Here is a 15,627-nt window from a genome sequence, read left to right on the forward strand (position 1 = left end):
AAGGGAACACAAAGACACTGAATTTCAAAAGAGCCAACTTCCCTAAACTACAAACCTTGCTAAAAGGCATAAATTGGGATAAAATATTAGGAACAAAGAATACGGAGGAGAGATGGGTTTGCTTTAAGAGCATATTAAATAAGGGCATTAGCCAATGTATCCCATTGGGTAATACATTTAAAAGAGCGAACAAAAATCCTGGATGGCTTAACTCCAATGTAAAAATGCATATAAAAGCAAAGGAGAAGGCCTTCAAAAATACAAGGTTGAGGGATCATCCTCAGCATTCAGACTTTATAAAGAATGCAATAAGAAATGTAAGGGTGCAATTAGGACGGCTAAGATAGAACATGAAAGACACATAGCGGAGGAGAGCAAAAAAAATCCCAAGAAATTCTTTAAGTATGTAAACAGTAAAAAAGGGAGGACAGACAATATTGGCCCCATAAAGAATGAGGAAGGACATCTGGTTACAAAGGATGGGGAGATGGCAAAGGTATTGAATTTATTCTTCTCCTCAGTATTCACGAGTGAATCGGGGGGCTTCAGTAACCAGAACTGCAGTGTTTATTCTCATGACACAACACAGGAAGCACCTACATGGTTAACAGAGGACGGAATTAAAATTAGACTTGAGAAACTTAACATTAATAAATCACTGGGACCAGGTGGCTTGCATCCGAGGGTACTTAGGGAACTCAGTCAGGTGATTGCCAGACCGTTGTTCCTAATTTTTACAGACAGTCTATTGACTGGAATGGTACCAGCTGATTGGAGAAAAGCCAATGTAGCACCAATATTTAAAAAGGGCCCAAAAAACATCCCTGGGAATTAGACCAGTTAGCCTAACATCAATAGTATGTAAACTCTTGGAGGGGATGATAAGGGACTATATACAAGATTTTAGTAATAAGAATGATATCATTAGCAGTAATCAGCATGGATTCATGAAGAATCGTTCTTGCCAAACCAATCTATTAACCTTCTATGAGGAGGTGAGTTGCCATCTAGATAAAGGAAGGCCCGTAGACGTGGTGTATCTGGATTTTGCAAAAGCATTTGACACAGTTCCCCATAAACGTTTACTGTACAAAATAAGGTCCGTTGGCATGGACCATAGGGTGAGTACATGGATTGAAAACTGGCTACAAGGGCGTGTTCAGAGGGTGGTGATAAATGGGGAGTACTCAGAATGGTCAGGGGTGGGTAGTGGGGTTCCCCAGGGTTCTGTGCTGGGACCAATCCTATTTAATTTGTTTATAAACGACCTGGAGGATGGGATAAACAGTTCAATCTCTGTATTTGCAGACGATACTAAGCTAAGCAGGTCAATAACTTCTCCGCAGGATGTGGAAACCTTGCAAAAAGACCTGAACAAATTAATGGGGTGGGCGACTACATGGCAAATGAGGTTCAATGTAGAAAATGTAAAATAATGCATTTGGGTGGCAAAAATATGAATGCAATCTATACACTGGGGGGAGAACCTCTGGGGGAAACTAGGATGGAAAAGGACTTGGGGGTCCTAGTAGATGATAGGCTCAGCAATGCCAAGCTGCTGCTAATAAAGCAAACAGAATATTGGCATGCATTAAAAGGGGGATCAACTCCAGAGATAAAACGATAATTCTCCCGCTCTACAAGACTCTGGTCCGGCCGCACCTGGAGTATGCTGTCCAGTTCTGGGCACCAGTCCTCAGAAGGGATGTACTGGAAATGGAGTGAGTACAAAGAAGGGCAACAAAGCTAATAAAGGGTCTGGAGGATCTTAGTTATGAGGAAAGGTTGCGAGCACTGAACTTATTCTCTCTGGAGAAGAGACTCTTGAGAGGGGATATGATTTCAATTTACAAATACTGTACTGGTGACCCCACAATAGGGATAAAACTTTTTCGCAGAAGAGAGTTTAATAAGACTCGTGGCCACTCATTACAATTAGAAGAAAAGAGGTTTAACCTTAAACTACGTAGAGAGTTCTTTACCGTAAGAGCGGCAAGGATGTGGAATTCCCTTCCACAGGCGGTGGTCTCAGCGGGGAGCATTGAAAGCTTCAAGAAACTATTAGATAATCACCTGAATGACCGCCACATACAGGGATATGTAATGAAATACTGACACATAATCACACACATAGGTTGGACTTGATGAACTTGTGTCTTTTTTCAACCTCACCTACTATGTAACTATGTAATGCTTTTTAACAGTTCCTTTTAACACAGGAAAATTTTGCATACTGTCTCTTTAAGACTTGCAAACAGCACACTTTCACATGCAGACTCCACTGGTTCACATTAGCTGCTCCTCACAGCATTGCTGTAAAACACAGTTTCTTGCTACTCACTGTTTTTGGTATGCGAGAATCTGGAACTCTTCCAAATCTGCCCGAAGCAATATCTCCACCACGTGTAAGATTGGGGTATCAGACTCAAACGGTAGGTGCGTTATCAGTGAGTACTCCAGTACAAAACTGTATTTTTAAGGGCCTGGTAGCCCACTTTTATTTAAAAGCACGGAAAAGTTCACAAAGACATCAGTAGCCCACGCAGAGGGTTCCACCATTACTGTATCTTACACACAATACTTTAGCCTCCTGGCTTACATTCTTGCCATACGGCTGATTTAGGCCTTTAGCCTAGGCCTTAGGTCTGCTCCTCAGACCCGAAAGAGTTTCCTAGAGTGAAGCTCTCTCCTAGCTTACTCCTGCTGCTTACTACTTGCTGCTCTGTCACCAAGTACGCAGGGCTGTGTTTTGGCCTAGGCCGACAAGGCCTAGGCCTAGGGCGGCACTTTGCGGGGGGCAGCAAAAAAAGCCGCCCCCCGCATGGGAGAAAGTCCCCCCACCCGATTCCCAGCTCCCGCGGCTGCCCCCCGCACACATGCAGCCCACGGTGGCTGCCTTGCTGTAGCGGCGCCGCTGTGTATGGGCATGCTTGGCAGAGGGTGAAGGGGCGTGTCATGTCCCTCCACCCTCTGCCAATCATGCCCATACACAGCGGCACCGATACAGCAAGGCGGCCGCCATGGGCTGCATGTGTGCGGGGGGCGGCCGCAGGAGCCGGGAATCGGAGAGACGGTGGGGACTTTTTCTCATGCGGGGGGGTGGGGAAGCGTGTGACTCACACCCTCATAACCGGTCTGTGACTGACAGAGGTGGAGCCTTATGCTCCGCCTACCCTTTTCCGCACTGCTTTCCGTGAATCTTCTTCTCGGCACTGGGGCGGGGTCTGGCGGTGACGTCAGGAGGAAGGGGAAAGAGAGAGGGGAGCACGAGGGAAACCCCAAGGACAGCAGGTAAAATTATCTAATAAATTATATCGGTGTTATGGGCACAGTGTTGGTATTTGATGGCACAGTGGCTACAATTAATGGGCACAGTGGGTGCGTTTGAGGGCACAGTGGCTACAATTGATGGGCACAGTGGCAGCATTTGATGGGCACAGTGGCTACAATTGATTGGTACAGTGGCTGCGTTTGAGGGCACAGTGGCTACAATTGATGGGCACAGTGGCAGCATTTGATGGGCACAGTGGCTGCGTTTGAGGGCACAGTGGCTGCATTTGAGGGCACAGTGGCTACGTTTGAGGGCACAGTGGCTGCGTTTGAGGGCACAGTGGCTGCGTTTGATGGCACAGTGACTGCGTTTGAGGGCACAGTGGCTGCGTTTGATGGGACACAGTGGCTGCAATTGATGGGCACAGTGACTGTGTTTGAGGGCACAGTGGCTGCAGTTGATGGGCACAGTGGCTGCAGTTGATGGGCACAGTGGCTGCATTTGATGAAACAGTGGCTGTGTTTGATGGCACAGTGGCTACAATTGATGGGCACAGTGGCTGCATTTGATGAAACAGTGGCTGTGTTTGATGGGGCACAGTGAGGCTTCAATTGATGTCTCTTTTTCTGAATTTTTTAGTTTGTTTGCGACCCCCCCCAAAAAATTTTGAGCACCAGCTGCCACTGGCATGAGCAAAGTGCTCCGTGCATGCTAAAATCAATGCAAACCCATTAAACAGTCCACATTTAGTGAAAGTGCATTAATATGCAGATCATGATATTGCAATAAAGTGCTCCATCAATGCTGAAATCAATGCAAACTCATTAAAGAATAGTCCGGCGATGTCGACACCTCAGCCGATTTTCGTATTGGCTCTCGGGTTTTGCCACCATCATTCATGGTAAGGGAAACCGGACGGTTAATATATACAAAATAATTCTGCGCTGCCCAAAAAGGAAACAAAAAGCAGCTAACACAACCAACAAAGTATATATAGGGAAAAAACGAAAAAGTGTAGCGCTAAACAATATCGTAAACGACAATGGATTAGTCAATATGCAGTGAAGGGGATCACCTATAAATAAAACTTTATAAATAGGTAGTCCTAATATGGACTTTGTGACTAAACAATGAAAGTGGTTAGTCCTTATGTAAACATATTTGGACAAATGATTCCGGCATCACAAAATGCAGACCAGCTCACTCCCACCGAGAGATGAAAAGGCTTACCAGATAAGATGGACCCAAAGGGGCATACGCCGAATTGGGTCAGATAAGGCTTGGGTGGTGAGTGGCTGTGAATGGCTGTGATCTTACAGGTTGTTGTATTCCTCCAAGTGGCACCCGGGTCCAGAAAAGTGTGGAAAGTCACCCGGATATAGATGGTCCTATAGGTCCTGGAAAGGATGGGGTATTCCGTGGATGGGTCTCTCAAAGCAACATTCCATGGATCAGGTGATGATGTTGTTTAAGTGGAAAAGAAAGGAAGGGCCACATAGTGTAAATCCGAAAACAAGACTTTTTATTTAAAATGAAAGGATATACACTCACGTATAAATCTAAGGTTTAAAACAGCGCTGTAACAAAGTGGCGACAATGGGGTCCTACCCGACGCGTTTCGTCCTCAAAAGACATCATCTGGGGGGTTACCGCCACTGTAGCCACACTAGTATATATAAGGGGTGCATCAATGATCATGGGAATCAGCTCCACATTGAAAAAACTTCACTTCCGGTATCGGCCAAAATGGCCGTCCGGACACGCGTTCCAGGCATGCGTGCCACGCCTCACTTCCGGGTTATATGGTGAACCGGAAGTGGGGAAACGATCTGAAGCCAAAAGGAAAAAAAAATTTTTAAATATATCTTGTCAGACAGAGTCTGATAAGAGGCCTTGTGTTAAGCAGAGTGAATGTCTTAGTGCAGCGTTATGACGGTTCACTACTGCACATGTGCGAAGCGTGTTGCACTTTCTGAATGGCCCAGTGGAGGAAGGAGGAGGGGGGCCGAACTTCAGAGGGGGTAGCGCAGTCTCCCGAGAGTGGGGAAGGGTACCTTTCAAAAACAGGCCTCCCTCCTGAAAGGTGCCAAATGAGCCTAAAAAGGAAGGGGTGTGGTTTACAGATGATAGGGTGGGTCTAAAACAGGAAGGGGTGTGGCCTCAGCAGGAAGGGGTGGGTCGTATTCAAATTAGGGGGGTGCATGAGTTTAGTCAGGCCTAGGGCAGCACAAAACCTAAATACACCACTGCAAGTATGTCTGCCTCCTGCAGACATGCACACCCTGGCTGCCCCCTGCAGCCTCTGACTCCTCTCAGAGGAATGGGAGGCCACCTAACTCCCATGCACAGACTTCCTGTCTGTTGGGTGGAACCCTGAACCATAGCCAGGTCACAATTAAATAGCCCAGCACACAGCTGTGCAATCAGCGTGCCTCTCCCTCCAAAATCTGGCGTAAACCAGCAATCTTCCAGGTAGCATAGGGTCCTACTGCCACAATATGTTAACTGTTTTTTTGATATTGCCTCTGTAGGGTGTTTACAATTTACAATTGATGTTCACCATTGATATACTTCAATAGATGTTGTAATGGATGTTTTATCTTTTTGTACAAAAAAAATATGGGGTTTATCTACTTTTAAGATGATTCAGTGACTGAGGAGCCATACAACAAAAGTCCTGGTTCACTTTTCATTTTTAATTTACAGCTATTTTGGGATGTGGTATGAATTAGAATTGTCCCACAGGTCCCCATATCTGTTTACACTTATAATAAAGCAGAACTTCTTGGTGGATAGTTACAAATATTCCACATACTGTAAGTATAAGTGGATCGTACTTACAGCAAAGCTATACAGTATATTCTCCAGATTAAGATTGCATGTTATTGGTTTTTAGACAGTAAAATTGTAGTATAACTGTGCACTGCTTGGTTTAACCTTTCTACTCTGACTATTTGAATGAATGAAGTTCTGTATATTTTTGGTGGCCTTCATGCCAATATCCTACCTTTACCTTGGTTATACTGTATATGAATACTATGATCTGTTATATGGAAATGACATTTTCTATTGCTCAAAAGGAGTAAGAAAGGTAAGGTTTATGTGGCACTGTGCAGTTTCTCATTCCTTAACTGTCATTTCATACAGTTATGGAAAATAAGTTATTTTAAAAAGGAAACTCATTTTTTGGACCCATGTAAGATTTGTTTTCCTTGGAAACAGAACAAGAGATAGCTAACTGAGTAGTGTAAACACCAATGTTGAATCAACTATGGAGAACTTTAAAATTACAACACAAATATTTCACAATGTACAATATTTTTTTAACCTGAAAATGTGTTGTCAATGACCCTGCTGGAACCAAAGTTCAACAAGATATTTGTTAAAATCAATATGGTGCCCTATGGAATGAAATTCCTACAAATGTTTTTTGTTGGTTTGTCTTGTATAAGGTTTAAAGGGTTTAATCTTTATGCCTCCTTGTTTGGTCATTTAGCCTAATCAAGTTCTGCTATTCAGGTGAGATGCAAATGTTAGTCTGGGATTGCTAAATGTGGAAGGATACTGCCACGTAAGCGTTTTTTTTTTTAAGAAGCTTAATGAAGAAACTGTGAATCTTCTTTAGGTCATCTTTATCCAACATGTTCACACATTTCCTGGTTGTAGTACTAATTGAAGCAACCTTAGTCAACCAAGTTCTGTCAGAGCCAACAACTACATGTTCAGTGGTCCAAGGACTTCCGGGTCTTAATGGCAGAGATGGAAGAGATGGAGTGAATGGACAGAAGGGTGAACCTGGAAAATTTGGTGAACCGGGTAAGGAAAGACATTTATGTTCTGCAATCTCCATTTAGATGATATTATTTGAAATGTGTATAATGTTTGCTCGTAATGTGAATTAGAATAGGAGGTAAAACAATTGTATACCAAAAAAATAAATAAATACCTAACCTTTTTTTTTGTGCAGTCAAGGAATATTTATACGCATAAAAAATAGTTCCAGTTTATCTTAACTAGCGATGAGCCAAACAAACCTGGGTTTGGTTTGGGGCATGTTGAGCTAACATTTCTAAAATTCGGGCACCAAATCCAAACCGCATTGAAGTCAATGAGCAGAACAGTAAAAAAACATTAATGGCCATTTTCTGGTCTAATAAGATAGGGAGTGTCAAACATTTGACATGAGGGGCTGGGCACTCCCTGGGGGACATGTACTAAAGCAAAAAAAAAAAATTGGTTTGGCAGGGAGCAGTGATTTTAGTAATTCTTAAATTCAAAATGTTAAAAATGTAATGCCATTACTGGAGGGTGCCCTGATCCCTGTGAAGTGGTGAATCTGTGTGCTGCATACAACCAACTACAGCAAAGAAAAATGTCAAAATTACAGCTCCCAACCACATTGTTCTGTGTGTAAACAAAGCAGATAGGGATACAGGGGGTCCCCGGGTTACAAACAAGTTAGGGACTATAGGTTTGTTCTTAAGTCGAATCTGTTTGTAAGTCGGAACAGGTAAATTTTTTAAGTGTAGCTCCAGCCAAAAAAACTATTTTTAAGCTTTTTGGATATCATAGGGAAGGGTTAACACCACTGTAACATTTGTTTTGCTGTGTGTGCCCCTGCTCAGAAGATTCCACCTCACTTTCTGTCCCAATGACAATTGGATTTTGAAAATTTTGGGTTGTTGTGGAAACAAGCCTTGGTGATAAAGCATCAGTGGAGGTGCCTTTTCCCCAAAATAGCTCTTACAGGAGAGAATTTCCCTTCCTAGGGGTAGATTTCCTCTCACTTCCTGTTGTCTACCTCCGTTTGTAAGTAGGAGTCGTTTGTAAGTCGGATGTTTGTAACTAGGGGACCCCCTGTACTCTGTATCAGAATCTTACCCTAGATGAATGTCTCATATAGATGTTAATGAGTGACCCCTACACAAAAAAGACATGCAAAAGAAAAAACTATGGAGTGAGATCCCCCCCAAATTCCATACTGAGACAGCTTAGTTTAGTACCTGACTTGTGATGCTGTCAGCATTTTTTTGTGAATGAAAGCCTTTTCTCCAGCACTCACAGTACAAGCTGATATTTTCCACTCTCTCCATTTCCCTGAATAGCAGGCAGCAGGTCTGTAAATTACAAAGGAGAGAGGAGAAAACAACATAACAAAGCAATGTTCTGTCTGGTAGTTTAGGAGAAGGGACCATGGGGCCTGGCCGGCTCTGTGTGCACTACCTGTCATGCCTCCTCTCCTTTTGAGCTGTCACTCAGAGCTCCATCTCCATTGATCTATGTTGTCAGATGGCTAAATGAGTGGGTGGGGCTAGCTATGTAACACCACAACTCAGTAACACCTGCATGGATTTAGATGGAGACAGGATCCCTGGGGGTTTAACCATCTGGCTTTTCTTAAGCTGATAAATCATCTTTAATATCTAGAATAAGGCATCCTTCATATTGACAGCAGTGCTTACCATGATCCTGCTGTCTCTTGAATATCTTTTTTTTTTTTTTAAATCCCAAGGGAGATTTACAGTAAACAAAAAGATCACAGCGCAATCACTAGCTGAGCGTTTGGCTTGCATTTGTGACACATTAACAGTGAAGTCAATGGGCAGGTTTGACAGGCAGTGCTGCTTGTCCTGTATGTACAGATGCACCGTGCCTCCTCTGAAGAAGTCCATGATTGAGATGAAACGTGTCAGTGGTGCACTCTCAGCACTGAGACTGGGCTGTTGGCGACAGCCCTGGGTCTCTACTAATGATCAGGAGCTGGGGGAACTGGATCCCGATCACATGATCACAGTGGTAGCCACTGATTGGCTATCACAGTAATCAGTTTTTCTGCAGCTGGTGCCTGTATTTTCTTTCCTCTGTAAAGAGGAGAGACAACCGACTTCTCTGCTCATGAGGAGGAAAAAGAAACATTGTATCCAGTCCAAAATAAGTCAGTTGAATATATAAAAAAATTATAAAAGTTAACTGCTTCCCGCCCAGACAATGCACATAAATTGCCCGAGCGGGTGCTCTGTTGTTCCAGGAGGATGTATCTGTATGTCTCAGAAGCGTGCACCACCTGGCATATAGCAGCAAAATCTGTTAACAATGTGTCCACCGGACACAGCCGATAACCGATCACAGTACTGTGCTGCAGTGAGTGGCCCGGGTACTGTGTGATTGCTGTGACCAATCACAGCGATCATGGTCACAGTAGTAAGTAAGATTGTCATCACAGTGGTAAGCAAAGTTTCATGAATGAAACCTTAGAGTGTTACAGATTGCTTTTCACAGTGATCATCACTGTTATAGGCAATCAGACAGTAAAAGAAAGAAAATTCCTGATCACATCCCCTAGAGTAGCACAGTGTCACTATGCTGTGCTCTGGTGACAGTATGTAAAAAATAAATAAATATATGAAAATTGTAATATATTATGGCAGTGGGACCCCGTGCTACTCGGAAGATTGCTGGTTTATGCCAGATTTTTGAAGAGACAGGCACACTGATTGCACAGCTGTGTGCTGAGCTATTTAGTTGTAACATGACTATGGCTCGGGGCCCCACCCAATAGACAGGACGTCTGTGCATGGAAGTCATGTGGACTCCCATTCCTCTGCAGGAGTCAGAAGCTGCATGGGGCAGCCAGAGCGTGCATGTCTGCAGGAGGCAGATGTAGTCTGTGACAGAGCAGCAAGGAGCTGATTGTGAGTAAGCTATAAGAGCTTGACTCTAAGGAACTCTTTTGGTCTGAGGAGCAGACCTAAGGCCTAAGCCGGAGACCTGAAGCAGCCGTGTGGCAAAAGAGTAAGCCAAGAGGCTGAAATGTTCTGATTGTGCAAGATACAATATTAGTGGAACTCCCTGCGTGGGCTACTAATGTATTTTGTTACCTTCTCCATTCTTTTAAATAAAAGCGGGCTACCATGCCTTTAAAAATACAGTTTTGGACTCATTGAAAACGCACCTACCGCTTGCGTCTGATCACCCCAATCTTACTATATATACAGTATCTCACAATAGTGAGTAAACCCCTCACATTTTTGTAAATATTTTATTATATCTTTTCATGTGACAACACTGAAGAAATTACACTTTGCTACAATGTAAAGTAGTGAGTGTACAGCTTGTATAAATTGTAAATTTGATGTCCCTCAAAAAAAAATAAACACACAGCCATTAATGTCTAAACCACTGGCAATAAAAGTGAGTACACCCCTAAGTGAAAATGTCCAAATTGGGTCCAAAGCAAAAAGAGGGGGGAGCTGTGTAGCAACACAGGTGGGACTTTAAATGAGGCGAACATAAAGTGTGCCTCCATCCCTAGTACAAAACAATCAATAAAAAGGTTCAAGACATGGTGGAGAAGTGTTTGAAAAAATCACATGTTTAATAACATGGTAAGTGTATGAATATATGGGTCATACGATTGCACATAGGTACAAATATAGCATGAACATAAGAGACATATAATCATATCAACTTGGAAACTCATGACAATATGGCAGTGCATATATCTAACATGGTACATCAAGGATGCGAAATGATGTCAACTTACAAATACATGACAATAATGAAGATCAGTGAGCAATTCCCATGAGTCCATATATATAACACATTTCTAGAAGCGACATAATGCATTAAAGTGCATGATATCAATAGGTAAAAACACAATTGTTTGGACTTGGTTGGTTGCTGATGGTGATGTGTGTCCGCATCCTAGATTTCCCTACGTGTTTCATGTTTACACACTCATCAGGGGCGGATGCTCCCAAGTATCTAGAGAGATTAGAATATTCAATCTAGTAAAGCACTGGAGATAGCAAGCAAAGGCAATTAAGCCCATCCTACGTACTTACATATAGAGAATAATGGATGATGGGGGTTTGTTGAATGTGGGACCAGGGCCAACAGAAAGGTGTCCGTCCCGGAAGCTGGGGAATTGTGGGGCTGCGTGTAGCTGAGGCGTATTGCACAGAGCTTCCCAAAGAGAGGTGAACCACTCTACATCATGTGCCATGGTGAAGAGAAGGTGAGAGAAACTACCATAGGGTCTAAATTGAATGGATAAGAATCTAAATTAGGTATTGTAATACCGCTAAAGAAATACAATGGCATGGTGATTGACACTGGAATTACCTTGATGGCAAAATGGAGAGGTTGAGGGTCCCTGTGCAGTGTGGCATATTCCACACTGTGAGAATTGTGGCTGTGTCAAGTGGCGTGTTATATACACACCGCATGGCCGCACGCTGGCTCTTACTGACGTCACACAGCTCAGCATGTGCAGGGAGGGGTTCCGGCCTGGGCGGTAAACCCCGCCCCCGGCAGGGACTGAACCTGACAACTGTGGCGGCTAGAGTGGTGGTGACCGCACCCCGCGTGGTGACGCACATGATGACGTCACGCCTGAGGCACGTAGCATGGCGTTGATGCGCTGTGGATCCCATCCAAGTCCCCCGAACTGCCCGCCTCAATAGGCGGAAAGGAGGGGGAAAGGGAGGACATACAAAGTGCATCGCAGCTTCCGGGATAAGACAACAAATGGAGGTCTATGGTACCAAAAAATAACAAACTGCCCAACCAAGTTTGAAAAAAACAAATGCCGCATGGCTCATGGAAAGGAAAAACATATCCTGAGTGCAACAAGGCCCCAAAGTATGGTACACAACCAAATGGAGCCTAACAACCTCCACCTAAGCAGCAGGGGAGCACTGCCAGCTCAGTCAAGACACCTCCATCCCTATTAAGCAGCAAAAAGGGGGGGGGGGGCTGTGTAGCAACACAGGTGGGACTGTTTTTTTCAAACTTGGTTGGGCAGTTTGTTATTTTTTACCATAGACCTCCATTTGTTGTCTTATCCCGGAAGCTGCGATGCACTTTGTATGTCCTCCCTTGTTGTGAAGAGAATAAAGTTCTATACAAGGAACACACTAGTTATAACTACACAAAAAATACCTACATTAGTTAAAAATTGGATAAAAAACAATTAAGATCAATGTCCACATTCAACCTTCTAGGTACTAAGCTCCCTAGGCGGTATATCCACTTGGTCTCATTCTGGGACACTTTTATTCTTTTATTTCCACCTCTCCAGTGATCAATAATCAAATCAATACCATAGAAAATTAATCCTGTGGGATCTCTGTTATGAAACTCATCGAAATGTCTAGAAAGGTTATGTTTCGGAAAGCAGGCAGGGACATTCGATCACATATGGGACATGCGTACTGTCACATGTGATCAATTCCCTAATTTGATACTCTTTTCCAGTTCTAGATTTAAAAGATATCCTTTTCTTTGGTTGCTTTTTACTCACACGACAGGGTAAGCATTTTTGACATCTATAGAAACCTATCATTTGAGGGAACAGTTTTATAGTTTTAGGTGGATCAACTATATTATGTACCAGCTGGTTTCTCAAGTTGGGGACCTTATGAATTGGCCTTTCGGTATATTCTCCTTCCACTTCGGATGGTGACAGCTGGATACTGGAATATAGCCGTTACGGTCCTTTGCTTTAAAAAAAGTTTTTGTATGTAATTCATTGTTTACCTTGAAAATCTGCACATCCAGATAGTCTATTTGTTGGGGGTTGTATTTCCCGCTGAAGGAGATGCCATATTGATTCTGGTTCATTTCTTCTAGGAATTCCTGGAAAGAACCTGTGGTACCATTCCACACAATGATTACGTCATTGATGTACCTGCGATAAAATTTAATTTCTGGGCGTAATCTCTTATATATATATATATATATATATATATATATATATATATATATATATATATATATATATATATGTTCTTCTTCCCACATGTTCATAAATAAATTTGCCACGCTTGGGGCATATCTATATTTTCAACTTAAGTGATGTTATATTTTCTGATGAGGGGATGAGGATTTTAGATTTAGGGTTGAAATTTGCTCCTGATAATAATATTGATAAATTTAAGGTTTTTATCGATTTACAAAAGTTCATGTGCAAATTAAAAATAAGGAAACATTATGCTTTGAATAAAGAAGAAAAACCAGTAGAGGAACCATCGAGATTTATACATACTAACCCCAGAAATAATTCAATTTTTAATCTGAAGGTCCCTGGGGACCAATGTATGAGTGCTTTCAAGAAAATGGTGGAGAGTGATCTCGCAAAACTGGAAAAGAGGAACTCCAAAAACGGGAACGTTTGGAAAGCGATTAAAGAGATTGGAAAAAGAAAAGAGGTGGTCCTACGCCCCACCGATAAAGGGGGTGGGTTGGTAGTATTGAGAAAAGAGGACTATGAGGAAGAAATGAAGAACCTTCTCAGGGTAGAAAATACCTATAAGAAACGAAAAGGGAACCCCAAACAACTTTATGGAAAAAAAAGATAGGGGGGTTTTAAACAAGAAGGAAGCAAAATATTTAATTTGCGAGTCCACTAAGACACCAGTAATGTACTATCTACCTAAAGTACATAAACGAATGGACAAGCCCCTGGGAAGGCCGATCATAAGTGGAATTAATTCTTTATTCTCAAGACTGGGGAAATATATTGATTATTTTTTGAAACCACTAGTGATGAAAGGAAGATCATACCTATGGGACAGCGCACAATTAATTAATGAATTAACACATGTGACTGAGGCAAATGATCGTCTTTTTGCGACAATAGACATGAATTCTTTGTACACCAGTATCATACAAAAGGATGGGATTAAGGGGATAGAGAAGGCACTTTATGAGGATGCAAACCTCAAACAAGAACAGATTGGTTTTATTCTTGAGGCCCTTAAACTAGCAATGGAGAGCAACAATTTTTGGTACCAAAAAGAATATTATGTTCAAACTAAGGGCGTTGCCTTGGGGGCAAGATATGCCCCAAGCTTGGCAAATTTATTTATGAACATGTGGGAAGAAGAACATATATATAAGAGATTATGCCCATAAATTAAATTTTATCGCAGGTACATCGATGATGTGATCATTGTGTGGAATGGTACTACAGGTTCTTTCCAGGAATTCCTAGAAGAAATGAACCAGAATCAATATAGCATCTCATTCTGTGGGAAATGCGACCCCCAACAAATAGACTATCTGGATGTGCAAATTTTCAAGGTAAACAATGAATTACATACAAAAACTTTTTTTAAAGTAACAGACCGTAACGGCTACATTCCAGTATCCAGCTGTCACCATCCGAAGTGGAAGGAGAATATACCAAAAGGCCAATTGATGAGGTTATGGAGAAATTGTCAAGATGTGGAAGATTATTATGTGCAAGCAGATACCTTGATCAAAAAATTTGTGGATAAGGGGTACCAAAGGGAATCTCTGATGAAGCAGGAGATGGAGGTAGGGAATATGGATTGAAATTCCCTATTGAGAAATAAGAAGAAAGATACTAACCCCTCTCAAATGGAAATGGCTTTCATCACTGGATTTAACAATTAATATCGATCGGTTGAACATATTATCAGGAAATATTGGCCGATCCTGAAATCTGATAGAATCTTGGCGAAAATACTCTCAAAGAAGCCAAGATTTATTTAAAAAAGGCCCCCAACTTGAGAAACCAGCTGGTACATATTATAGTTGATCCACCTAAAACTATAAAACTGTTCCCTCAAATGAAAGGTTTCTGTAGATGTCAAAAATGTTTACCCTGTCGTGTGAGTAAAAAACAACCAAAGAAAAGGATATCTTTTAAATCTATAACTGGAAAAGAGTATCAAATTAGGGAATTGATCACATGTGACAGTACCCATGTCACATATGTGATCGAATGTCCCTGCCAGTTACAATATGTGGGAAGAACTACTAGGCCTCTTTTTTTGTTAGAATTAGAGAACATATAAATAATATCAAGAAGGGCTTTCCGAAACATAACCTTTCTAGACATTTCGATGAGTTTCATAACAGAGATCCCACAGGATTAATTTTCTGTGGTATCGATTTGATTAGTGATCACTGGAGAGGTGGAAATAAAAGAATAAAAGTGTCCCAGAACGAGACCAAGTGGATATACCGCCTAGGGAGCTTAGTACCTAGAGGGTTAAATATGGACATTGATCTTAATTGTTTTTTATCCAATTTTTAACTAATGTAGGTATTTTTTGTGTAGTTATAACTAGTGAGTTCCTTGTATAGAACTTTATTCTCTTCACAACCCATAATCCTCAATACACACAGTGAGTTCCTATATAGAACTCTAATATAGAATTCTATTCTTTTTATATTCCACTATCTCCCAATACATATATATTATTTTTTCTAACTACTCCTATGAGTATCTAGATCGGTTTTCAGATCTATTTTTTATTAAGAAATGATATATCCTCTCTCTCTTTTTTAACAAATATATTTTTATATTTACTGCTATTTTTATT

At 41.8% G+C, this 15,627-nt stretch overlaps 1 protein-coding gene across 1 annotated transcript in view; it reads left to right on the forward strand.

Moving 5' to 3' along the window:
• Positions 1 to 15,627, forward strand: part of LOC141106245 (uncharacterized) — a gene marked incomplete in the record, with an annotated part of 282,774 nt that overhangs the window by 25,154 nt on the left and 241,993 nt on the right. The window contains 1 exon segment of the mRNA XM_073596862.1: positions 6,897 to 7,087. Within this exon segment, the coding sequence (XP_073452963.1) occupies positions 6,897 to 7,087 (191 nt within the window).

This window comes from Aquarana catesbeiana, linkage group LG08, assembly GCF_042186555.1.
Source record: "Aquarana catesbeiana isolate 2022-GZ linkage group LG08, ASM4218655v1, whole genome shotgun sequence".
Taxonomy (NCBI): domain Eukaryota; kingdom Metazoa; phylum Chordata; class Amphibia; order Anura; family Ranidae; genus Aquarana; species Aquarana catesbeiana.